At 38.5% G+C, this 27,223-nt stretch overlaps 1 protein-coding gene across 1 annotated transcript; it reads left to right on the top strand.

The window, feature by feature from the left end:
- Positions 1-19: 19 nt before the first annotated feature.
- LOC122923483 (mucin-5AC-like) lies at positions 20-27,148 on the top strand (the record flags this gene model as incomplete). Its single annotated transcript, XM_044274302.1, has 31 exons — positions 20-101; positions 1,728-1,820; positions 3,162-3,209; positions 4,034-4,126; positions 4,886-4,978; positions 6,840-6,932; positions 8,265-8,357; positions 9,536-9,598; positions 10,943-11,071; positions 12,029-12,088; positions 12,184-12,445; positions 12,556-12,670; positions 13,798-13,888; positions 13,977-14,083; positions 14,785-15,001; positions 15,591-15,716; positions 16,912-17,029; positions 18,967-19,105; positions 20,295-20,405; positions 20,496-20,569; positions 21,105-21,238; positions 22,588-22,752; positions 22,918-23,012; positions 23,609-23,735; positions 23,938-24,193; positions 24,315-24,367; positions 24,989-25,089; positions 26,248-26,399; positions 26,481-26,619; positions 26,755-26,865; positions 26,969-27,148. Coding segments are annotated over exons 1-31 (3,720 nt in total), but the record flags the coding sequence as incomplete, so codon positions are not given.
- Between the last annotated feature and the right edge of the window lie 75 nt (positions 27,149-27,223).

Below are 27,223 nucleotides of genomic sequence, written 5' to 3'. Positions count from 1 at the left end.
TTCACCAGCATCCCGGAAAATGGCTGCAATGGCAAAAGACTCTGCTTCACAGGGATCCAATAAACTGAACCTAAACAGTGCTGTCTACCAACAGGCCTCTGGTGAGATTATAATCCCTTATGTGGAGAATTAAAAAAATGGTGAAGAGGAAGATTTACATGGTGCAACGCTCATTCACTTTGAATTAGACTAGCTGTGCTACATAAATAGCAATACATCCATACATTGGAGGTACGGGGTATTCCCTGACATATACCTCCAGTGGATGATTCTCTCATATAGGCCACTGTCTAGGCAAATAGTTGCATAAATTTGCCATAAACCCCCAATATATTAAAACAATATATGCTGTGTAGTATACATTTTTGCTGTCTATCTCTGCATTGAAAGCATAGCAAACTGAAAAAAGTATATCAATATATACCATCACAACTGATGCTGAAAGAGTGAATGGGACGCTATCGATATGTTTGGTGTAGCTACCGAGAGCTTTCGCCGCACATCCACCAAGTAGACTCTTCAAACTCACTTAGGCACCCCCGCTGATCAGATATTGATGGCCAAAGTCAATTCGCTCAAAACTTAGTTTGAATGCTGTATGGAAATTTGGAGTCCGATGAACTTGAAAACTATTTCAAAACTTGGATTCGTAGTTGGCTTCAATACCAAGGTACTAGCCAGTACCAAAGCCGACATAGGAAACCTGTTGAAAATGGTTTTCAAGTTTAATAATCGAATGTCGAAGTTATTCATTAAAGTCTCGTGAGACTACAGTGATCCGAAGTCGCTTTGCTCAAAACTTCGTTTGAATACTGTACGGAGATTCATCTACGTATCACATTCAAATGTATGGGCTCTGGCGAGGGAAATTCATTATCACCGAAGTGTCGCGGGACTTTAGGGAATAACTTTGATATTTGAGTTTTGAAATTGAAAGCCATTTTAAAACTTGGATCCCAAGTCAGCTTTGGTGCTGAGTTACCAGCCGATACTTGAAACTGACTTCGGATTCTTGTTTTTAAATGGTGTTCAAGTTTAAAAATCTAATGCCGAAGTTATTCATCAAAGTCTCGTGTAACCAGATTTTAAGACAATAAATGTACATTTATCGGAATATTTCAACCCATATGGTTTATGGTCACATATCCTCCATGCTGAAAGAAGGCCATGGCGCTACTGCAAGAGTCTATGAAACAGCTGATCAGTGGGGGTCTAAGGGGGTCCAGAGGATAGGTCATCAATAGTGAACTGAAACTGAGTTCGGAAAATGGTTTTTTACAGTACAAATAATTTATGAAGTTATTACGCTAAGTCTCATGAGACTTCGCAAAGCAATAACTTTGGCTCATCGGAGCCAATGCATTCTAGTACTAAACGGAGCTCCTGCTCCGTTCAGTTTTAGAATTAAGTTTTATGTAAATCGACTTCGGGTGTTTCATCCGAAGTTGATTCGCTCATCCCTAGTCATCAGTATAAAAGTCTCAGAAAACCCCTTTAAAATTTGATTTTATACGAATAGCATTTTTGTTTTAACATTACTTTAGAGATGGATACAGTGTAACAAATTGAATTTTATGAAGCAGCTGATAATTAGGATGTTTCGGTAGTAATGGCTGGCGCTGCAATTTTTGCATGGTCAATATAGTATAAAACAACTGTATAGAAAAGAAAATCTTATTTACTAGTGCCAAAATTGTTAAAAACAATATTTAATTTATTTTCACCAGCATTCCAGGAAATGGCTGCAATGGCAAAAGACTCTGCTTCACAGGAATCCAATGAACTGAACGTAAACAGTGCTGTCTACCAACAGGCCTCTGGTGAGATTATAATCCCTTATATGGAGAATTTAAAAAAGGGTGAAGAGGAAGATTTACATGGTGCAACGCTCATTCACTTTGAATTAGACTAGCTGTGCTACGTAAATAGCAATACATCCATACATTGGAGGTACGGGGTATTCCCTGACATATACCTCCAGTGGATGCCTCTCTAATATAGGCCGCTGTCTAGGCATATAGTTGCATAAATTTCCCATAAGCCCCCAATATATTAAAACAATATATGCTGCGTAGTACACATTTTTGCTGTCTATCTCTGCATTGAAAGCATAGCAAACTGAAAAAAGTATATCAACATATACCATCCCAACTGATGCTGAAAGGGTGAATGGGACCCTATTAATATGTTTGGCGTAGCTACCGAGAGCTTTCGCCGCACATCCACCAAGTAGACACTGCAAACTCACTTAGGTACCCCCGCTGATCAGAAATTGATGGCCTATCCTGTGGCTAGGCCATCAATATAAACATCCAGGAAAACCCTGATGCATTTACCACAAAATTTTAAACTGGTTTTAGAAAATGAAAACATAACTGGAAACTATGGTGCACCAAACCCTGTGCTCTTGATGGTGTCCGATAAACTTGAAAACTATTTCAAAACTTGTATCCAAAGTTGGCTTTAGTACCAAGGTACTAGCCAGTACCAAAGCTGACGTAGGAAACCTGTTAAAAATGGTTTTCAAGTAAAAAATTGAATGTCGAAGTTATTCATCAACGTCTCGTGAGACTTCAGTGATCCGAAGCCGTTTTGCTCAAAACTTTGTTGCTGTACGAAGATTCATCTCCGTATCACATTAAAATGTATGGGCTCCGGCGAAGGAAATTCGTTATCACCGAAGTGTCGCGGAACTTTAGGGAATAACTTTGATATTTGAGCTTTGAACTTGAAAACCTTTTAAAAACTTGGATGCCAAGTCAGCTTTGGTACTGAGTTACCAGCCGATACTGAAACTGACTTCGGATTCTTGTTTTTAAATGGTTTTCAAGTTTAAAAATCTAATGACGAAGTTATTCATCGAAGTCTCGTGTAACCAGATTTTAAGACAATGAATGTACATTTATCAAAGTATTTCAACCCATATGGTCACATATCCTCAATGCCAGCACCAGTTCTATATAAAAAATATTGTACAGTGTTTCTAGCAATTCAACATACATTTCTACAATGTAACCAGTTTGTTCTATGCAGTAAAGTAAATGTTAACATGTGAAAAGTAATGTCAAGTATCCAAGAGGTGAACCCCATTGCTGCCACAACAGCAAATACATGAACCCTTTATGGATCAATACCAATGATTTTTTTTTATAATTACACAGGATCAGATTCTTCGGATCAAACAGATGGTCAAGCACAAATGAAATCAGGTGAGCCAATAATATACTTCTACCCAATGTGCGTAAGAAACTCTATAAATTTCCCATTTAAACCACAGACATCGTTGCGACGTCATCAATTATTCCCTTCCACTTGCCGTTCTACTCAGTTCCAGTTTACAAAAGCTGGTGACAGCCATGAAGTTCTCAGCCTTAAGTCAATATATGCATGGTACAGTTTAGCTGGTTCTCTGAAAGACTTGCATCAGACAGAAAGGAAATTGTTCGAGTTACTCAACATATCACTGTAAGGTACACAGAAAAAAGTAATGTACGGATACAATAGTCCCTAAGTATGGAAACATATCACTGACCATGTAAATTCAATAACCATATTGTGGGGTAGAGAACATTTCCTCAACACTTGTCTGCATATTAATTCATTGGCATGGTGGAGTTAGTGTAGGCGTCATAGGGTTTGATTGTCACCACTTGTCAGTATATTGGGGTTCCTTACCAGGGATGTAGTTGTTAATAAATACCAATAGAAAAATGCGTTCTAGGCATATTTCCTGCCAGGATTTGTCCAGACCTGATTTCACTCCCTGATTTTGTACCTAGAGATAGCACATTTATTATTATATTTTAATGATGTATACAGTGCAATATAGAGAATTTTATGAAGCAGTGTATAATTTACATTTTTCAAAAGTAATGTTTGGACCTGTCATTTCTGCATTATCACTGCATTATTTCTGTCTTTAAGCCGTGTTTGATGCAATTCTCTAAAAAGATGTAGAAGTGAAGATGTTATTTACTAGTGTGTGGATTTGTCAAAAACTTCTTGCAAATTATATTTCATTTATTTTCAATAGCCTCAAAGCAAAAGTCTTCAATGGCGAAAGGCTCTGCTTCACAGGAATCCAATGAACTGAATGGCAATGGTGCTGTCTATCAACAGGCCTCTGGTGAGATTATATTCCTTGCATAGAAAAGTGACAGAAGGGTGAAGAGGAAGGTTTACACAGCACATTTACTCTGCATTAGAATGGTTTTGCTATGTAAATAGTGGTATGCCGATTGTATAGCGTGCGGACTATTAGCAACTGCTACATCTGTACATTGCAATAAAACCCATATTCAGTTGTAGAAATAAACATGGCCACGGACCAATACGATGCCACGTTGCTCAAAAACATCCAGACAATTACTTACAGCTAGCAGAAGGTCATTGAAGCCAGTGTTCATTTTTGGTTAATGAACCAGTGATTGATGTTCAGATATTTTTCTGGAGGTGACAGTATCAGACAATTATTTCTGAACCTGCACCCACTGGTTATTCTAGACCTAGACCTATTCTACCAGTGACTATAAGTTACACTGAAAAACATAATGTACAGACAAAATAGTGTCAAAATTTGAAAAATAGAACTGACCATGTAAAGTCAATAACCTGATATTGTGTGGTACAGTACAGCTCCTCAGCAACGACTGCATAACCATGTCCAACTGACCAAGATAAGTATATGGTTCTCCAAACTTAGGGCTTTGTCAGCTACACAGTGGATAGAGTTGTGTAGCTCCGGCACTGAGTTTCAGTACTGTAGGTTCTCTAAAACAGCTTAATATAGATATTCTCTGACCCCCCCCCCCCCCACACCCCGCTGATCAGATTTTCATGGCTTATCAAAACTGTTATAAATTATATTTTAATTTATTTTCACCAGCCTCAAAGCAAAAGTCTTCGATGGCGAAAGGCTCTGCTTCACAGGAATCCAATGAACTGAACGGCAATGGTGCTGTCTACCAACAGGCCTCTGGTGAGATTATAATCCTTGCATAGAAAAGTGACAGAAGAGTGTAGCGGAAGATTTACACATTTACTCTGTATTAGAATGGCTTTGCTATGTAAATAGTGGTATGCCGATTGTATAGCGTGCGGACTATCAGCAACTGGTACATCTGAACATTGCAATAAAACCCATATTCAGTTGTAGAAATAAACATAGCCAAGGACCAATACAATCCCACGTTGCTCAAAAACATCTAGCCAATTTCTTACAGCTAGCAGAAGGTCATTGAAGCCAGTGTTCAATTTTGGTTATTGAACCAGTGATTGATGTTCAGATATTTTTCTGTTTCAATAGTTTTTATTGGTTTAGTATCAATAAATGATAATAGAGGACAATAAAATGCAGTTCCACCTGCTAAACATTGCAGATGGAAGAAACTATATGTTTGTCTTTACAGCATGAGACAATGAATTGCTATGAATGAGGGATGATAAAATTCCCAAGAGGAAAATACAGTATGACAGCGAAAAAATAAAAAAAATAAAAGAACAGGGTTATATAGTTCCACCCATATTAATAAAAGTTGGAGTTTTAGTTCGGTTGATCTTATGGATCTAGTAGAGTGGCGTAGACTGTAGACCTCCATGGCGCCCAAGTTTTATAGTATTTGGCAGATGTATTATTACTGTTTGCTATCATTTCTTCGAATCTGCAGTTAATATTTACTTTCCTGATTATCTGTGAAATGGGAGGGGTGAGTGTGGATTTCCAGTGTTGTGCGATACTCTGGAGGGAAGCTGTAAGTATATGACAGAGTACAGTTTTTTGAGAGGGAGATAGATTGTCTAAATTTAATCTTAAAAGAAATATTTCTGGTCTGAAAGGGAGTTTCACTCCTATGACATTTAGGATTAGGTTGTTGATTTCTTGCCAGAAGTTAGATATGGGTGAGCATTCCCAGAATATGTGGGGGAGAGTGCCTGTCTGGTTGCATCCTCTCCAGCACATACTGGATGTATTCTCATAGATCTTGGATAGTCTGTATGGTGTGTAGTACCATCTATATATTAGTTTAGAGTAGGCTTCATGGTGTTCAGTGCAGGATGAGCTGCAAATTGAAGTCGTGAAAGATTTTTTCCATTGGGACAGAGAAATTTTTATATTTAAATCTCTCTCCCACTTTTTTATATGTGAGGTGTGAGATTCTAAGTAAAGTTCTGATAGTTGGGAGTAGAATATTTTAATCCCTTTTCCCAATTTGCCTAATCTGTTAGTTGTATATACATGTGTCTGAGGTGGGATCGCTAGATGTGTGTAGGTGGTATTATTTAAAAAAAAAGTATGAATTTGCAGTTATATGTATAGATCTGATTTATGTAGGATGTATTTGTTCAGATATTTTTCTGGAGGTGACAGTATCAGACAATGTTTTCTGAACCTGCACCCACTGTTTATGCTGCCTACTTACCTATAGGGTGGCCACACCGACAAGAGTCCCCATTCAACTGTGGATTTACACAAGTCCACTAAATGATTTCAATATTGTTGACCTATTCTACCAGTGACTATAAGTTACACTAAAAAACATATTATACGGACAAAATAGTGCCAAAATTGGAAGCATAGAACTGACCATGTTCAGTCACTAACCTGATATTGTCTGGTACAGTACAGCTCCTCAGCAACAACTGCATAACCATGTCCAACTAACTAAGATAAGTATATGGTTTTCTCCAAACTTAGGGCTTTGTCAGCTACACAATGGATAGAGTTGTGTAGCTCCGGCACTGAGTTTCGGTACTGTAGGTTCTCTAAAACAGCTTAATATTGGTGTTCTTCATGGCTTATCAAAACTGTTATAAATTATATTTTAATTTATTTTCACCAGCCTCAAAGCAAAAGTCTTCAATGGCGAAAGGCTCTGCTTCACAGGATTCCAATGAACTGAACGGCAATGGTGCTGTCTACCAACAGGCCTCTGGTGAGATTATAATCCTTACTACAAATTGGCGTGGTAATGAAAAACATGAAGTGCTCAACCCCATATGCAGTGGTCCATCTATACCGGGGGGGGGGGGGGCAGATCCTGCACTTGTGGTCCGCTGCTAATGGCAATCCCCAGCAAAAATACATACAATGGAGGGTGCCTGCAGCGGACCACAAGTGCCACAATGGACATCCTACACAGGATAGCAAATGTGTGGATGTGATAAACAGTAAAAATAATATAACTAAAACAAAGACAGGTGCACTCTGCGGTCTTACTAACCCTCATACTGGTATAAAATTGAGAATTAGCCAACATAACCTGCTTGGAGGACATGTCTGAGCCCGAGCACCGCGCCAAGGTTTCTCAAGTAGCTCGGGACCTAATGCTAAACCTACCTGGGCCATGTGGGCAATACCAGGAGCCAGTGGGCGAATTACAGGAGCGCAAGGTCCGACTTAAAGCAATCTCCCAGTATTAGAATCCTTGGATAGAGAAGTGACAGAGGGGTGAAGAGGAAGATTTACACAGCACATTCACTCTGTATTAGAATGGCTTTGCTATGTAAATAGTGGTATGCCGATTGCATAGCGTGCGGACTATTAGCAACTGCTACATCTGTACATTGCAATAAAACCCATATTCAGTTGTATAAATAAACATGGCCACGGACCAATACGATGCCACGTTGCTCAAAAACATCCAGCCAATTACTTACAGCTAGCAGAAGGTCATTGAAGCCAGTGTTCAATTTTTGTTATTGAACCAATGATTGATGTTCAGATATTTTTCTGGAGGTGACAGTATCAGACAATTATTTCTGAACCTGCACCCACTAGTTACGCTGCCTACTTACCTATAGGGTGGTCACACTGACAAAAGAGTCCCCATTCAACTGTGGATTTACAAAAGTCCACTACTATGCCTTTACTAAATGATTTTAATATTGATGACCTCTTCTACTAGTGACTATAGGTTACACTGAAAAACATAATATACGGACAAAATAGTGCCAAAATTTGAAACATAGAACTGACCATGTAAAGTCAATAACCTGATATTGTGTGGTACAGTACAGCTCCTCAGCAACAACTGCATAACCATGTCCAACTGACCAAGATAAGTATATGGTTCTCCAAACTTAGGGCTTCGTCAGCTACACAATGGATAGAGTTGTGTAGCTCCGGCACTGAGTTTCGGTACTGTAGGTACTCTAAAACAGCAGAATTTAGGTATTCTCGGACCCCCCCACCCCCACCCCCGCTGAATAGATTGTCATGGCTTATTAAAACTGTTATAAATTATATTTTTATTTATTTTCACCAGCCTTAAAGCAAAAGTCTTCAAAGGCGAAAGGCTCTGCTTCACAGGATTCCAATGAACTGAACCAAAACAGTGCTGTCTACCAACAGGCCTCTGGTGAGATTATAATCCTTACTGTACATAGAGAATTTACAAAGGGTGAAGAGGATGATTTACACAGCACACTCACTTTGTATTAGAATGGCTATGTTATGTATATAACGATACGCTGATTGTATAGTGTGCGGACTGTTTGGCAGCTTTTACATCTGTACATCTGTAGATTGGGAGTATTGCCTGACATATGCCTCCAATAGATGACTCTGACATATGACACAAAAAAATATATGTTGCATAATATATATTATTTACTGTTTGTCTCAGTAGTGAATAGCAAAGTAGACTAAGCTATTCCATAGAACTGAAAAAAGAATACAGACATATACTATGCCAACTGTTACCGAAGGGACACTCTTTTGGTATGAATATATTTGGCTACTGCGAGCCCCGTTGCCTTCTCAAACATCTGATCGGCGGGGTCTCAGGTCTCGGACCTCCACCAATTAGAAACTGAGGACCTATACAGACCATAGGTCATTAGTATAAAAGTCTCAGAAAGCCCATTTAATGGTCTGACTACAGATCCAAAATTAAAGGAATTGTTCCATTAAAAATAAATTGTACATTTTTTCAAAGCAGCGTTTGGATCTTATTACTTATGTAATTGCATGTAAATAAAAACTTATCATAGCCACTGAGTTATTCAATAAAATGTGTCTGTATAGTGTGACCCGCTATTTGTTTTTTCTCTTTATTTCTCTGTCCACGTTATTAACATCGCTGAGGTGGTCGCACAGGCTCAGTTCCACCAGCTGTTAGTAGCTATGACACCCTCTAAGAAAGGACATAACCTGAGCTGCAAGCTTGAAATAAATGTATTAGAGCAATAGGAAAAGTGAATAGGGAGATTTCTGGATCCACGTGAGGTCCAGGGCTGGTTCTAGCTTTGTTAGTAAGAGATTTAGAAAGAGTTGTCATGTACTATGCAATGTCTGATATTCATTTTTACATGAATCATGGGATAACCTTTTAAACTGATGTGTTTGTCAGCCTAAGGGTCCTATATGACAGAACATGGGGTTCCCATGGTTTAGTATTACAGACCCACAGTTTGCATCTGTGTGCTGCCATCTCATACCTTTATGTGTCTGAATTAAAATACTACCATAACATCATGTACTATAATATGATATGTCTGTTATATCTTAATAACATATTGTGTTCTTTCCTAACAGATGAACGGTACATTAAATATAACCAGAATTTTCAGAACATTGACCTGGATGAGGATTTCTCTGGTGTGTAATATTGGTTTATACAACCATTAAAATATTAAGACAGAGCCAAGGAGGCAGATATATTAATACTATCATAGAGCATTGAAGGGTTTTATGAGAATGTCTAGAATACGATATTGATAAATTCTCTCAAATTGATAAATTCTCTCAAATGGAGACTTTAACAAACCGTAGCTTTTTTTAGTGCCTGTTTTCAAAATACTAAATTCAAAAATGTCTTTGGTCTAATTTTTGGGACATTTTATCCTTTAACATACACACATGCCCCTTTAATTATTCCAATTCTCCAGTTTTATATGATCATCCGTGAGCAGCACTGGTGGACTAGGAGGTGTCAAAAATTCAACTAGCAATTGACTCACTTCTTAAGGTGACAATACACCCTCAGTAGCTGTCCACCCAACCCCCTCTATACATAATAGCAAGAAAGGAGAAAGTCACTGGCAGACACCTTTGGCAACAGCATATCTCCTGGCAGATCAAAAGATGTGGGTCTTGAAATTCAACTCATTGGATCATTCGATGATGCCAGGAGAGAGCTGACAGTAGATAATCTGACTGTCCTCACGAAATCGGCAAGTTCAGCATACAGTAATTTAATGTGTATGGGGGCTGTCGTGATACCCCGGGCCACATTTATAGAATGTTTTTTTAGCCGGCAAAGATGTGCTAAATTCATAAGAGTGTCATGCGGACCTATATGAATATATTGAACTGCCCTTTGAAAAATGTATAGAAAACATTCTAAATTGTGGAACTGGTCTTAAGTGTTGCCAGTTGGCACTTTTTTTTTTTGCATGTACTCTACAAACGTGGCACACATTTGAAACAAATTAGACCTCACTCCTAACCTGGAAAGCAGCTTTTTCCCACCAAACCCATTCATCACATACCATTTTGCACATGGCTGTTTCCATATCTCCCATATAGTTTCAATAGATCAGCAGTGCACACGCTATACTGCTTATTCAGGTGGAGAACTTTTGGTACCCATAGTTTAATAACTACCGGTCTACCAGTGGCTGAACATTTATCCAATTTGTCCAATTGGCTTATATTGGGTAAAGTAAATGTTACCTTATTGCCAATGTATACCAGTGAAAGCCTATATCCTTCTCATGTATCGCTCTGTCCCAAAGCAAAAACTATATAAGAATAGAGCTGAGGAAGCAATTTTATTTTGCCTTCGTTGCAATTTTCTACAGTAAAAAGTAGAAATCCGTCTGCATGTTTGTTATGTTGCCATGTAATACTCAACATCATTTTTATGGGAAGTATATTAGCAAATGTGTAATTTTCATGTAACACATTGCCAAGTATCCTGATAAGATGCTTTTCGCACAGATGAGGGACACAGCACAGAAAATCTGTCCGTTGGCTTCCAAGAGCAGAGAAATGATAATTCCAAACAGAAGGCTTCCAGTAAGGAATCCAACACATGGTACTACGATCAGAGGGATAGCTATGATAAGAGTAAGTGATTAAACCTATGCTACATCATGTAACCACCACTCTTACAATGAGCCAGAAAAGGCTGAATGCCTGGAGATGTAGTTTCTACATGTTAGACTGTATACAGTGACGGAACCATTTAATACGGGAGATTACATAGGGTGTTTTAGTAGTTTCATCGAGTCATTTGTAAAATTTGCCAAATTGTACCATACCTATAGATTAAAAATAAAGATATAAGAATTAGATTATTATTATTATGTGTTTCCCAGATACATCCTAGAGATATTTGGGTGGCAGATATCCCCAAACAGACCTGCATGGCTTGAGAAAGGGCATGTGGCCGACACATCGACAGATTTTTACGTATTTTGGAGCTTCGATAATGGTTTTGCACTGCAGTATTTACAGTTTGTTTTGCCTTAACTTTTATGCCATGGACTGTTATTGGGTCTGGACAGTGGGACTACTTGGAAGGGCACCACACAAATTGTTATACAGGGTAGTGCTGCCACCCTTGACAAATTGCTCTTAAATGAAATGAGCCAGAAATGGGGAGAAAAGTCATAAGGAACTCCCCATTGGCTTCTCCACACCCAAATCAGCTCGATTGATAGGTCTCCACTATACACTAATAGCAAGAGACCTGCTGAATGAGCCAACTAAAATGCATGAAGTGGCACCTGTGACTCTTCTCCCCATAACTGGCTAATTTCTAAACTAAGTTTTCTCCTAAATACTGCAGTAAAGATAGTTGTTTGTAACCAGAGATCCTGTTGGGTTTCCTTTGAAAGGATGCCACTGATGATCTCCCTTTAAAAGGAATTTCAATACAGTACAATATTGAGAAATATGCTTCATCTTAGCAAAACCACACTTGAAGTCATTATATGTTGCACCAGTTAAGAAGGAACTCTGCATTAGATTTACTTCGTTATTACCTTTGACCTTATAGATATTTTTTCTTACCTCATTCAGGTAGTGAGCAATCTTCAAAACTAACCTTCATTGCTCCAACAACAACTCCAGTTCTGAGAAGTATGTTTTTTAAATTATATAATAAACAAAATGTTGAGCAAAATTGACTATTTGACCTATAAGATGTCTATGAACATGATTGTCTTGTTTCACAGGTGTTGTATCTGCTCACAATAGTCAAGTCTGTAGCACTTGGGGCAACTCTTACTTCAAGACCTTTGATGGAGACATCTTCTACTATCCTGGTACTTGTAACTATGTGTTTGCTTCCAACTGCAAGAGCAATTTTGAAGAGTTTAACATCCAGATCAGACGTTCAGTTGCAAATGGTATGTCCACCATCAGCCGCATAGCTATCAAGATTGAGGGGATTTCAATTGAACTTTCCAGTGAAAATGTTTTATTTAATGGTCAAAAGTAAGTGAATTATTTTCATAATATTTCAATCAACGCTCCACACTTTATTTTATTTTGATGAAATAATAGTTTTTTGACTCAACACTGTTTGTATGTATTTTCATTGCTAGGGTGGATCTACCTTACGGTTTCTCAGGAGTCCAGATAGATAGAAGTGGTATCTACATCAAAGTCTCTTCCAAACTTGGTCTTGGATTCATGTGGAATGAGGATGATGCAATTTTGGTAATTTCATGTGGAAATTGCTACAATAGATTGCTTGTGCACTTAAACTTGTCTTATGAAGACAACATCTATCCATATTCTCTAGTAGGGCTTTTTATCAGAGCGGTTTCATCTCTTGGGAGCCTCTCTTGGAGTCAGAATGGAGAGTTGCTCCAGAGGAGTGATTCATTCTCTGGCAAACTTGACTCCTTATATTATATGAATGGCCATTAAACTAAATGGTTGCCATTTAATATTACATTTCCCCTGCAGTGACTGCTGTTGAAGAAATGCCTGGATGGCCATGACTTCCAAAATCATGCAAATAAACTCATACAAGGCAAACCAGAGACATACAGTGTCTGTAGACAGCACTGTTTCATGGTTCATAGTGCAGAGTAGAACAGTGCTGTCTACAGATGGTTAGCTCTGGTTTGACTAGTATGAGTTAATTAGCAGAAAATAAGCCTCCATACACCACTGTGTCTCTTCATTATGAAACTAAACCCCCTCACTTTGCATAGTCACAAGCTACTGTGTCCATGCACGTTGTAAAGCAGTACACATTGACCATTATATTGTAGGTGACAATTGCAACCCAGCAAGAACTCCATTAACAGCCCTATGGCTCCTCCTTGAGGCACCATGTTCTCCTATAGAAGAAATATATAGTATTTAGCTGAAAATACCTCTGGCATTAGTATGTCTATGGTAAAAGCATAGGTTCAGGATGGGAACCTAGAAGACAATGGGCGCTGTATTATGGATTTGTACAATGAGGATCCTTAACACCATGGGACTTAGACATCCAAACTTATTATGACACATGTGTACAAGATAGACAATTTGCATTTTGAAGGATTTTTGAGTAGAAAGAGATATTAGCTATAAGCTGCCATAAGATTTATAAAGGCTAGTTAAGGGGAGCTTTGGAGTAGTTGCCCACAGCTAATAATTAAGTTCATTGTTTTAAAGGCCTTTGAGAAATCATTGCTAAAATTAGATGTAGTGCTCTCTGATTTCCTCACAACAGTTTCATAAATGCCCCATGTTGTGTTGAATATTCTTCGTTTCAGTCATTTCATCCATTAGCACACACTATTTTGGGATGATGCCTTACGTTTCACTCATTTCTCTTCTTTTATTAGTTGGAGCTTGACAACAAATTTAACAACAAGACTTGTGGTCTATGTGGGGACTTCAATGGCATTCCCGTTTACAATGAGTTTATTTCAAACAGTAAGACACCTTTATAATGGTACTGGAAGAGTTATACAAGATTTTGATCATGTACTAGACTTATTAAATTTTCTCTTTTTCTACCTAGATGCTAAACTGACCCCGATTCAATATGGAAACATGCAGAAATTAAATGGACCTACAGAAATGTGTCAGGACCTAACCATCCAGCCTCAAAACAACTGCACTGATTCTGTAAGTTCTAGATCACCAAAAAACACCAGCTGGTCAGACATGACAGGTCATAGACATTGATTGCTGCACCACTATCCATCTGTATTTTACCAAAAATTCCTTAAGGCCCTTTTACATTAGCCATTAAGAATGCTCCAGATAATTGGCCTTTGCCAACATGGCAGCTTGTTTTTTGGCTGATATATTATGCAGACCTACATATAATTTCTGTCGGCAGCACATATCCCCATGAAAAGAAAGGATGGGCTACCAACCATAGGCAAACTATACTAATACTAATGATCATTCATCTCCTATACAGTTTGCATTGGCCATCTGTAAAAAAAAAAATTGTTCAGTTGTTAGGCTCCATTCAGACGTCCGTATCAATTATGCGGAACGGGTGTGGACCCATTTATTTTCAACAAGGCCGTAAAAGATGCATCCGCACTTCCGTTCCGCGGCCCCGAACTTCCGGTCCGCGGCTCCGCCAAAAAATAGAGCATGTCCTATAGGCATTTTCTATTAAAGTGTGAATGGACCCTTATATTGTCAATCAGTGCTCATTCCAGGCTGAAATTGGTTATGTAAAAGGACCCTTACCCTATAATGATACTATGCATGTGCAATATTACAACACATTTTGCATCCCATAGACATAGGAAGATATAGATTATCACTAATGACCATTGTTTGCTTTGCTATTATTATTTTTCTTGCAGAGGAGACTTTGTGAAGTGATCTTGACCAGCTCTGCATTTTCATCCTGCAACCGTCTAGTGGACCCTACATTATACATTGATGTTTGCGTACAAGATTTGTGCCGGTGTGCACAAAAAGAAACTGGCTTCTGCCTTTGTAACACCTTTACTGAATATTCCCGGCAGTGTGCTCACGCTGGAGGGCAACCCAAGAACTGGAGAACTCCCAAGCTGTGCCGTGAGTTCACCCACATTACCTTCTGAATATTGATGGAGAAGACCATAAGCTAAATACAAAGTATAATTAACATGCAGGACAAATAATTCTGAATCACTATTTTTTATCAAGTAGAAAATAATCGGATGGAAACAACAAATCCTCAAGTGAAGATTTATTCCAGATGCAACGTTTCGGCTGTTAGAGACTTGAAAAAGGCTCTAACATCTGAAATGTTGCATCTGGAATACATTTTCACTTGAGGATGTGCTGTCTCCATCCAATTTTATTCTAAGTTTTTTGATCATTTGATCCCTGTGAGGGAACTTGCCACCCCCCCGGAGACATACACCGATTGCTTACCAAACTAGGCGTGCTGTGCTCCCTTCATTTTTCTATTTCATATCAAGAAGATTTGTCTTGTGGTTCTAAAGCAATGGCTTGTGTGCTAAATTTGCAGATGCCTTAATATTTTATATGCAAATGATTTGATTCGTGATCTAGCAGCTACTTGCACACAACAAAAATAGCTGTATGATAGCTATACAAATACATGAGCTGTGGTTTTCTGTAGGACTTATCTTTTAGAGACCATGTTTTTCAATTACAGCTCTTCAATGTAACTTCAATCTTGAATACAAGGAATGTGGAAATCCATGCCCCAACACTTGTTCCAACCCTGACCGCTCATCAGTCTGTGACAACCACTGTATTGATGGATGCTTTTGCCCTGCAGGTATGTCTTAAGAAAAAACTATTAATAAAGGCAGTGATAAAAAGATATTCATGTAACTGCTGAATATTTATCAGAAAAAGATTCCTTAAAGCATTTATGAGTTTTCAAAACAAGTTTGAATAATGGCTGTGCATATCTATACAATTATAACTGTGATAGAACAGGTCTTTTTTGGGCTTCCTAATATTTTCGACTGCATAGCTAGATGCAGTTCTCTCACAAGCAGGGGGCGCCCTTACTTCCTACTATGTTTGTTGTCAGCTCCATAGAATAGATAAGGAGGGGGAAATCATACTTACAGAAAGGCATAATGCTCCTGTGATCTTCAGAAATAGTGTAGAATCAGTTCTTTTCTTTTGTGCTTCCTTGGCCTCTGCAGGCATACATAGCCACCTATCAGTCACTGGGGAAGAGATAAGAATTTAGTGGAGATGCAGTTATTTCATGAATACTGTACATAAGGGCACATTTTATTTCGTGCTAATAGGAGAGTGGACCTTTCTGTGTACTATGCTGCCAGATCTGATTTAATTGTGGTATTTATCAATCATCTATCATATCTATCTGCTGAAATTGGTATTCAAGGAACCAGTGGGCCCCACAAACCTACCTTAAATAGTCATATATTGCCTGTGGAAAAAAAATTCTAATATACTTATCATCTTGAGGTTGCATGGATTGGCCACTTGAGAATCCCTTCATGTGACGCTCCTCTTCCGAAATTCTGCTTCCGTCAAGGTTACTTTATCAGGAATCCAGTCTTGATGGATAGGGACATCACTTTTGCTGACAAGGTGGATTTAGAGGTTTGTGCATGCAAAAGTAAAAGGGCTAGTTCTGGTCCCATCAATAAGAATGTGATGTCCCACTCCATTGATCATACTGGAAAAAAACTGGTAAAGGACATGATATCAGCAGAAGCAGGTTTTCAGAAGAAGAGAATTATGTGACCAGAATCTTGTAAAATGTAGTGTAAAATCCAGGCACTTTGAGACTGTTAGTATATTAGAATTATTTTTTCCACAGGCAAGTTGTGACTAAATAAGGTGCTAGAAAACCCCTTTGAACCATATATACTTATTGATTTTCAAGGCGCCATGCTGAAGCACCATCCAGATAATCAAACCCTATTACTACAGTACAGTATATTGACTAATTCTTCTCTGTATTAAGTTGTTTCTATTTCTCTTTTAAGGAACCGTTTTCGATGACATCAATAACACCGGCTGTATTCCCAAGCAGCAGTGTTCGTGTACTTACAATGGACAGATCTATACATCAGGCACTGGATATTCAGTTCAATGTCAATCTTGGTAAATGCTCTTTGCCATCATATTGTCTCAAAATGAATCAGTCATATTGTTATTGCACCTGTCGGTACAAACATTTCCTGATACAAAGTATTTTGAGAATCTAGCAGAGCAACTGGAGCAATGAAATGGATATCTCTGGATCCATGTGTGGTACATGGCTGGTTCTAGCTTAGCTAGGGAGAGTTCACATCTCTGTTTTAGTTATTCTGATCTGTCAGAAGAACAGAAAAAAAGCAGTATCCTTTTAAAAAATGCATCCTATGCATCAGTTATACACATTTGGCATCCATTTGAGCCATTTCCATCAGAAGGCATTATTTTAGAATGGAAAAAGTACAGAGAGAAGAGCAGGACTTCTATGAGGCCAGGACATGTACAGGGGAAACTCGAAAAATTAGAATATTATGCAAAGTTCATTTATTTCAGTAATGCAACTTAAAAGGTAAAAAACTAACATATGAGATAGACTCATTACATGCAAATCGAGATATTTCAAGCCTTTATTTGTCATAATTTGGATGATTATGGCTTACAGCTTATGAAACCCCAAAGTCTTCATTTTGAGGTCCCCTTTGCTCAGGGGATATGGATTAATTAGCTGACTCGAGTGTGACACTTTGAGCCTAGAATATTGAACCTTTTCACAAAATTCTAATTTTAAGCTGCATTAATGCAATTCCTTTTAATTTGCATTACTGAAATCAATGGACTTTTGCACGATATTCAAATTTTCCGAGTTTCACCTGTAATAGATGAGTAAAGGAAGACACAAGGACACACATGGGTTTCAGGAAAAGGAGCAGCCATTTTTTGTCCACACACTCTAGGGCTAAATGTTTCCTGGGTGAAGTCTACTAGTAGTGTTCGCCGAAGCTTGTATGCCGCTTCTGTACAGAGCCTCATGGCAGCTGCCAACCACCTCTGAAGATCTAATCTGGGCTGTATTATTAGATCTCTATTTAGAACCCAGATGAACTGTGGTGTGGGCCCTCAGGTAGTGTGATCAGTTTGCAGAAGCTCCTTCCACCAGTCATTTTAATCAGCTGACTAGTTAAAAGAGGCTTCTAAGGGATTTTTTTTTCAGGAATTTTATTTTGATGGCTTATCTTCAGGATATATACCACTAAATACCAGATTGGTGGGGGGTCCAACTTACAGACGATCAACTGTTTGAAAAAGCTGCTGCAGCCACCAGGGCTCCTGTCAGCTCTGCAGTCTCTTCATAGTTTACCAAACACAGTGCTGTACATTGTATAGTGGCAGTGCTTGGTATTGCAGCTCAGCCACATTCACTTGAATGGGACTGAAGTTGTGGTGCAATTCCACGTCTACTTCAGTCCCTGCTACTTTCCAGTTTCTGGTCACAGGCACGACAGACAAGAAATGGCTTGGCCTACTGCTTATCCAGTTACTGGTAGAGATGGGCCACAACTGTGGTCAGTGATGGGATGAGCAGTCCAAGCCATATCATGTGTGCCAAGCCCAGGACCAGAAAGTGGAGAGCAGCATTCCATATAAAACCCATTTAAAACATCTGTTTGTCACACAGCCATGAGCTATCCATTTGTAAATAGAGCTTCTTTCTGGCTTCTTCTGCTTCCCTTAGCGCAGACACAGCGCTCAGACAGAGTCTTAAAACATTTTTGATGTCTGCATTCTATTAACATTTGGCTACATCTATCACAACAGTTCCTCACCTCTCTCCACTCAAAACTGCACATACAGTAATGAGGTCTGTATTATGATGATGGGCCTGGGAGAAAAGCCATAATAAATGAATCTCTTTGTTTCAGCGATGCATGTAAAAGGCATTTATTAAGAAATTGCTAAAATTTCAATTTTGTAAAATATTTGCGAAACCATGTGGTCCCCCCAAAAAAGGCAATAGGGCAAATGTTACAAAAAACTTACACAAACTTGTTGTCACTTTTTTCTAGCACTTGTAATGAAGGAAAATGGAAATGTACAGAAAACAGCTGCCCTGCATCTTGTTCTATTGAAGGAGGATCTCATATCACATCTTTTGATAGCACCCTTTACACAATCAATGGCGACTGCTCCTATGTTATTTCTAAGGTAGGTTACATTTCTAACAAAGAAGATGATGTGGTTTAAACTGTGCATCCGTTTAAAGGGATCTGTGGCCCCCGACATCCCTAGGATTCTGCTGCTAGCCTCTACCAGTATGGTATCCCTAGAAGTAGTTATGGCAGCATGTATCACCTTAAATTTACTGCGTGCCTTCAGTAGCAATATGCAACAAAACTGTAATCTTAGCAAGGCATTGATAAGAGAGGACCTTGTCCGTGAGGCCTTGCTATCTAGACAGGAAAGAGAGAGGATACAGTAGGTGATGGTTGTGTAATGGCAGATTGGTAGATGGGCCCGACATGCATTTGATCAAAAATGTGCGCAAAGAGCTTCTATTTTTCCATTTATAGTAGGTATAATACTACTTTTATTTAGAATCCCCATTTCTCAGCTCTATTGTTTGTATGTAAAATGTTGTGCAGCCATTTTTTTCTTCAACCATGTTTGATGGATATGCACCTGTGACTATGAATATGAATGTGCTAGTCTAAATTTTCTTGTAGTGTGTAATGGCAGATGGGGTTATTGTAGGTTGTAGGTTTTGCTGAAAAGGTGGATATTCAGGTTGGTTTTGAAAGTTTGGATGGTGGAATGTGGGAAATTTTAATGTGCTGGGAAGGTGAGTTCCACTGAATGGGGTATGCACCAAAGATATCTTGGAGACGGCTGTTTGAAGAACAGACAAGAGGCCAGTAAAGAAGGAGGTCTTGGGACAATCAGAGATTACATGTGAAGAGGCAGAGGGCGATTGGGTCAGAAATGTATGAAGGAGACAAGCCGTGGATGGCTTTGTATGTCGTTTTTAATATTTTGAACTGAATTCATTGGATAAAGGGACTGGCAGGGGGAAGAAGCAGAGGAGAAAGGAGAGGAGAGGTGGATTAACTGGACAACAGAAATAAGGATAGCTAATATAGAGGCTTGAATGCTAGATGAGAAGCCACAGAGAGGGATGTTGTGCAAGTCTAGGTGAAAGATGATGATTATGTATTTTTAACCTTAACTTTTTGAAAAGTAATTTACTATAAACTAGAGCATTTCAATGAATTTCAAAAAGTTTTATGATTATGAAGCCCATTTGCTCAGTTTCAGGCAATATTTTGCCTCCGTTACTATATTTGAGAACTAAGCATATTTTACATGTCCTAATCATTCTTTGACACTCTCATTTTAGACATGTAACAAGAACACTTTCAGTGTGCTGGCAGAAATTCTTACATGTGGTCTGACCAGTACTGAGACATGCTTGAAGAGTGTAACCATTAGTCTTGCTGATGGAAAAGATGTAAGTTACATAGGCTGATGTGGTTATTGTATCTATAGTTGACATGGCCATCTATTCATTTTTTTATTATGTATTTTTTCTGTTTGACAGTTCATTTACGTTAAATCATGTGGCAGTGTCTATGTGAATTCGATATACACTCAATTACCCGTCTCATCAGGTAAGTTGCATATTCTAGCAGCAATTAAAATTAAGATACTGCATGCTCACTGCAATGCACTTGTCCAAATATAAATATTCCCCTATTTAAGGGTACTTTCACACTATCGTTATTCTTTTCCGGTATTGAAATTCTGTAAAGGGTCTTGATACCAGAAAAAAATGCATACGTTTTGTCCTAATGCATTCTGAATGGAAAGCAATCCGTTCAGTATGCATCAGGATCCGTTCCGCCACTTGCTGCGGTATTTATTCCGGCCAAAATCCCGGAACGATACTGCACTTGCCGGATCCGGCATTAATTTCCATAGAGTTGTATTAATGCTGGATCCAGTACCAAGTCTTCTGGAAATTGCCGCATTGCCAGACCCAGTTTTCCGGTCTGCGTATGTTCCGGGACATAGGAGGAGCAAGATAGTTATTTTGACAAATTGCCCACCATCTAGGGTCTTTTCTGTTAAAGTTTATATGTGTGTATCTTGTAATAAGGTGATAAGCTGTAGATTTTTACACATATGTATGTTCTTGCTCCACAGCCAGTGTTACCATTTTCAAACCATCAACATTTTACATCATTGTGCAAACTAAGATTGGAATTCAACTCCAGATCCAACTTATACCCACTATGCAGCTGTACATCAGTCTTGACCCATCCTACAAAAGTCAAGTGTGTGGTAAGTAATGGCGGTGCAAAAAAATACCAAGATGAAAACCACTATATGTTTAAAGTAGTGATGAGCGGCATAGGCAATATTCAAATTCGCAATATTTCGTGAATTTTTGGCCGAATATTTGCCATAAATTAGAAAATTCGAGAATTCATGATCTCCAGTCATTATTTACTTGATTGTGAAAATCAGCAATGTAATATATTTGCGATAAAAATTCCCGATTAGAATTTTCGCACTCAACACTAGTTTAAAGGATGGCAGTTATATGTTTTCAAGTCATAATAGGAAAAGACAGGAATATTCTATTAACATACATATACTATATTGATAAACCCAGTCACTTGATCTGTCACCCCATCTTCTTAACTGTATACTTGAAGTCTCCAGGACTATGAAGTCACCATAGGAAAAAGGGAAGGGGCACTGAGCTTGGAGATACACACTGTAGAATTTTGTGATGTGATTACATTTTTTCATATAAAAAACTGCATAAATGCAGCCAGGTCTCATAGAGAAAACTCATGATGAGTCATGCTTTTCCCATCAAGAAAGAGTGATTGATAGCTTTGTCTGCTTGCATAATCATACAAGCTGCAAACCTCTTGGCTGGGAAAGAATAACTCATAGGGGCAATGTATCAAACTTCTACACCAGTTTTTTTTATGCAAGTCCTGTTTTGAACACCTTCCGATTAAAGAAAAATAATCCACATGAACTGGGGAATGAACCGAGCATTTGACCGGTGAGCTCCTTTCCAGCTGCAGATCGTTCAGATCTTTTCTGGATTTCTCTTCTTCTATCGAAGATGGTTGCACTGCTACTCCAGACCACATAATGCATACTATGCATCAAAAGGTCAAGACACTTCCTGCTTGTCCAGCCCTATCTTGGTTTGGCCACCACTGCTCACATAGTCCAAGCAAGTGTCTTGGACTTCCAGATGCACAGTTTGCCTCGGGTAATCTATGAATCAATGTGGCCATCTTGAATCTCTGAAGAGGAACCCAAGAATTGTAAAGTTGAAGAGTGAAGAAGTATGCTTTACTTTAAAAGCTATAAAAATGTCATCCTAATGGTTAGTTTTACCTGAAGGGGTTAATATGAAAAATATACATTCTGCTTCGTTAGCAGCAGTCTCGATGGAATGACACTAGAGGTCACTAGACAACTATTAGATGTGACTAATGCTTAAAACCTACTGGATAAAATGAATAGATTTTGCTTAACATTGGAAGGGATTTGGACAAAATTTAAGCAACAGTTATAAAAATCTTTTATATGAACTACTGTCTAGAAAAACATCCATTCCATTCCTCATCAATTAAATAAAATAACCATTTGATTAAATACAGGTCTTTGTGGCAACTATAACAGCATTCAAGCTGATGATTTCCAAGTGCTGAGTGGGGTCATTGAAGGAAGTGGCTCATCGTTTGCCAACACTTGGAAGACCCAGGCCAGCTGTCCTAATGTCGTCTCAAGCTTTGAAAATCCATGCTCCCTCAGCATTGAAAATGGTAGGTCAAACTATATATTAGCTATTAAACAGCCAAGCAGGCAAAAAAGCAAGGAATTAGTCAAGTAATTCCTCAACCCTTCAATCAGTAGGATAATTTTTAGATCTGTTTGATGCTGGCTACAAATCAACATTTCCATTAATATCAAATACTTATTTCTTCCAGAGCAATACGCTACGCACTGGTGCTCAATGTTAAGCGATCCTAATGGACCTTTTGCAGAATGCCAGGCAACAGTTAATCCAGCCACCTTCAAGTCGGTATGCAATTTGATTTACTGTACTTTAAAAGGGGTTTTCTGGTTTAGGAAACTCATTTCCAAAAACGGTGTTAGTTGGCTGGTAGGGTGGATTCAGAAACGTCAACTCTTTACCATGGTAGAGAGCAGCTAATTAGAATGCACTGAGAAGCACCTAACATTGCCCTCCTTTATATCTTTTTAGCTGCCTATCTGTCAATTTCTGTATTCCTCTTCTAGCATCCAAGATGGTTGGACCACTTCTCAAACTGCCTGATGCACACTGTGCATTTAGTAGCCCAAGACGCTTCCTACTTGTCCGGCCCTTCTCATAGATTTGCCGCAAATGCTCACATGAGCAGTGCTGGCCGATTCAAGGGCAGCAGGAAGTGTATTGGGCCAAAAACACAATATGCATCAGGCAGTCTGAGAAGTGCTGAGGCCATCTTGGATAGCAGAAGACGAGTCCAGGACTTGACAGATCTGCAACTAAAAAAATGAAAAGGAGCTCACCATGCAAGTGTTCTGTTTGTTCTCCAGTTAATGTGATTTTTGTTTTCTTAAATCGATCGGTTTAATTCCACAGTATAAATCTCTAATATTGCATCTGTTCTACAGAACTGCATGTTTGACTCATGCAACTGTGCCAAGAGTGAGGAGTGCATGTGTGCCGCTCTGTCCTCCTATGTACATGCTTGTGCCAAAGCAGGAATTTACCTGAAGGGATGGAGAAACAACGTCTGCCGTAAGTTTATTTTTAATGAAACATTGTTTTATACCAATTTCAGTTATAGGAGAGGCAAATTTGGTAAATGACATTGACATGGTATTGTTTTACAAGTTTAAACGTATGAACAGAAAAGGAGAGAAATAAACTCCACTTTCTACAGATTAACTAAATAGCACAGATATATTTCATTTTTCAAGTTTTTCTTTTTCATCCATAGAACTGTACACAACTACATGTCCCAAGACCTTATCCTACAGCTATGTCGTCAACACATGCCAACCTACTTGTCGCTCACTCAGCGAGCGTGACATTACTTGTGACATCTCCTTTGTCCCGGTTGATGGCTGTGTTTGCCAGAATGGAACCTACCTGGATGATAAGGGTGCCTGTGTGCTCCAGTCTGCTTGTCCTTGCTACTACAAGGGTTCTGCAGTGCCACCAGGAGAGGTGGTTCATGACAATGGAGCTATGTGGTAAGAAAATAACTACTGAACCTGTCAATGATGACAGTGAATGAAGACTCCCTTTGCTTGCTCTATTGGGAGGCTTTTCTTATCAGCTACTAATATAAAACTTGTATTCTTATTTTACTAGCACATGCACAAATGGAAAACTAGACTGTATTGGACAGACAACCTCACAGAAAGGTAAGAAGTCTAAAGCCAGCATGAGATCTACAAACTTCTAGCATTTTTAGTAAACATAACATTTAAGTAACAGAGATGGGTTGTCATTTGCAAATATGTTCCCCCAAAAAGTCTGTAAGGAAATTGAAAGATGGTAAATACCTAGGTTTTTGAGGTGAGGGTAAATTGTATCCATGCATGCATTGTATCATTAGCTTGTTTGCTGTTCTTAAAAACAAACTTTTAGCAAACCTTGACAGATGTATTAATACGACTTTATATTTAGGCAGCTTAGAGCTGACTAGATGCACCAAAGTTATCACAATGGATTTATGTCCCATTCTCATGAATAGTGGGGATCCCCACTGATCTAATAGTTATGGTGATCATATATATATATATATATATATATATATATATGAGAGAAACATTGACTGATCCTACTGTTTTCAGCAGGACTCAACAACAGGAGATGTTAGGGAAAGAATGATGAGCATGCCCTATCCTTTGTTCTCTTCCGAGGTCTCGCAACAGTTTACTCCGTTCCCTCTGTTGACAACACATGTGTATAGGGGTGTTCATGCTCTAATATACTAATACTGATAACGTTAAGCACATTTTATTGAATCCTTTACTCCATAGCCTGTGTTGCCCCCATGGTGTATTTTGACTGTACTAAGAAACCTGCAGGCACAAAGGGATCTGAGTGCCAGAAGAGTTGCCAAACCCTTGACATGAACTGCGTAAGTAGTCCTTATGAAAGCTCACATACATACCATTTGTGAATGTAGCAGTCTGTGAATGGTTTTATCAGTTCCTTAAAGTGTGTCATTTCATTTTATTTATGTGTAGAGACAGTGAAGAGTATGTTTTGTAATACACTTGTTTAGGCAAATATGCTATTTTTTATTTATTCTATTACATTTGCCTCACTATTACAATATGTCAAAATAGACAAGTCAAGATACATACAGATATCATCAGTAAAAAAATATTGTCATACAAAATACTATAAACCCTTCAAAACCACATAGATGGCAGGACAGAGCCCAAGTGCAAAAAAATGTGGAGAGGGAGGATTCGTTCCAATCTTCATTGTAGATGGTAAGAATCCTGAGGCCAGACCTCGATTATTAACTTGAAATAGTTGCATTAAAAGAAGATAGCCATACCCCCAATATATTTCATATGGAAAGCCATCAGAACCCATTGAGGAGTTTTCAGCTATTTCATAAAGGGCCTGACTTACCCCAGAGAAAGTAATAGGGGCATTAAGCATTAACCTCTCTCTGCTCCTTCTCTAAATGTCACAGATGTAAATAATATGCATAAAATTCCCCTCCCCTTTATTATCCTCTTTTTATTACTATTTTGACCATCACTTTTAAGAGTTCTTTTTTTTTTTTTGCCCAAGAGTCTCCCAAAGTATTCTGGACCAGAGAAGAAAAAAAGACAATGTGGAGCCTTATCAATAAGAAAATCCTTATATATTTTTTTGGGCTTGTTCACATTCTTCATACTGTATATTAGTAGAATTATTAACATACTGACTCCATTTAATTAATTATTCTAACTCTGCTAATCATTCTTCCCCCTTGTTCAGGCTTTAATACAGGCATGGGACTGTGATCTGACACTCCTCTAAGTTCATATTTTATTTGACTAATTGTTGAAAAAAGGCTAAGTTTAGAAAACTATATCCAGTCTAGAGAAAGTCTGTTGTGAGCTGTTATAATAAGAGAAAAACTTAGTATGAAAATTCAGAGCCCTCCATGTATCCATCAGTCTTTTTCACAGGAGAGGAAACATATTTGTTATCACACATCCCTTCCAATCTCGCCCAATGCTTAGACTTACGTTCCAATTCTCTTCTTAAATTGTTTTTGGTTTTTATATTACAGTACAGTGCACAGTGTGTCTCTGGCTGCGTGTGCCAAGATGGACTGATAGCTGATGGAAAGGGGGGATGTGTGACAGAGAGCCAATGTCCATGTATACACAACAACAAAGCCTACATGCCAGGAGAAAATATCAAGGTCTCTTGTAACACTTGGTGAGTGAAAAACACAATACATACACTTGAGGGTCACGGTGTCTGGATAACTTCTTAACTATTGATTGATTTTGCCATCAGCACGTGCAAAAACAGAGCATGGGAATGCAGTGGTGATATTTGTATGGGCACCTGCGCTGTATATGGAGATGGTCACTATCTTACCTTTGACAGTAAATCATATGTTTTTAATGGAGATTGTGAATATACCCTGGCTCAGGTAAGTAGCACACTTTAAGTCCTTAATCTATGTATATATTTTTCCCAGGACAGCCTGAATTTGTCAGGACTGTCTTTGAAAGTTTAGTACTATTGGCAACTACGACCACTGATTTTTGATTTTTTTGAAACCTAGGATTACTGCACTGGTAACTCCAGTAATGGAACTTTCCGTGTTATAACGGAGAACATCCCATGCGGTACCACAGGAACTGCTTGTTCTAAATCCATCAAAGTTTTCCTCGGGGTGAGTTTTAAAAATGGCACACAATATTATCTGAAAGTAATGTGCACATTATTACAACAACACACAACTGCTATGAAATGTGATTTACATTCTCTTTGTGCAGAACTATGAACTAATACTTGCTGAAGATAAATTTGAGGTTGTACAACGGAATTTAGGAACATATATACCATATAAAGTGCGCCAGATGGGTATCTACATGGTGATTGAGGCCCTCAATGGACTGGTTCTGGTATGGGACAAGAAAACCAGCATATATATTAAGCTTGAACCTAGTTTCCAGGTAAGTTAAATAAAGCTCATGAAAGTCTGTGGTTATTGTTTTTTTCTAGGAAACTAGTGTTGCTTTGAATGATTG

The sequence above is a fragment of the Bufo gargarizans genome, unplaced genomic scaffold (assembly GCF_014858855.1).
Source record: "Bufo gargarizans isolate SCDJY-AF-19 unplaced genomic scaffold, ASM1485885v1 original_scaffold_1642_pilon, whole genome shotgun sequence".
NCBI classification, from domain to species: Eukaryota; Metazoa; Chordata; class Amphibia; order Anura; family Bufonidae; genus Bufo; species Bufo gargarizans.
Note: the sequence above shows the minus strand (reverse complement) of the source record. Positions and strands in the feature narration are given on the sequence as shown.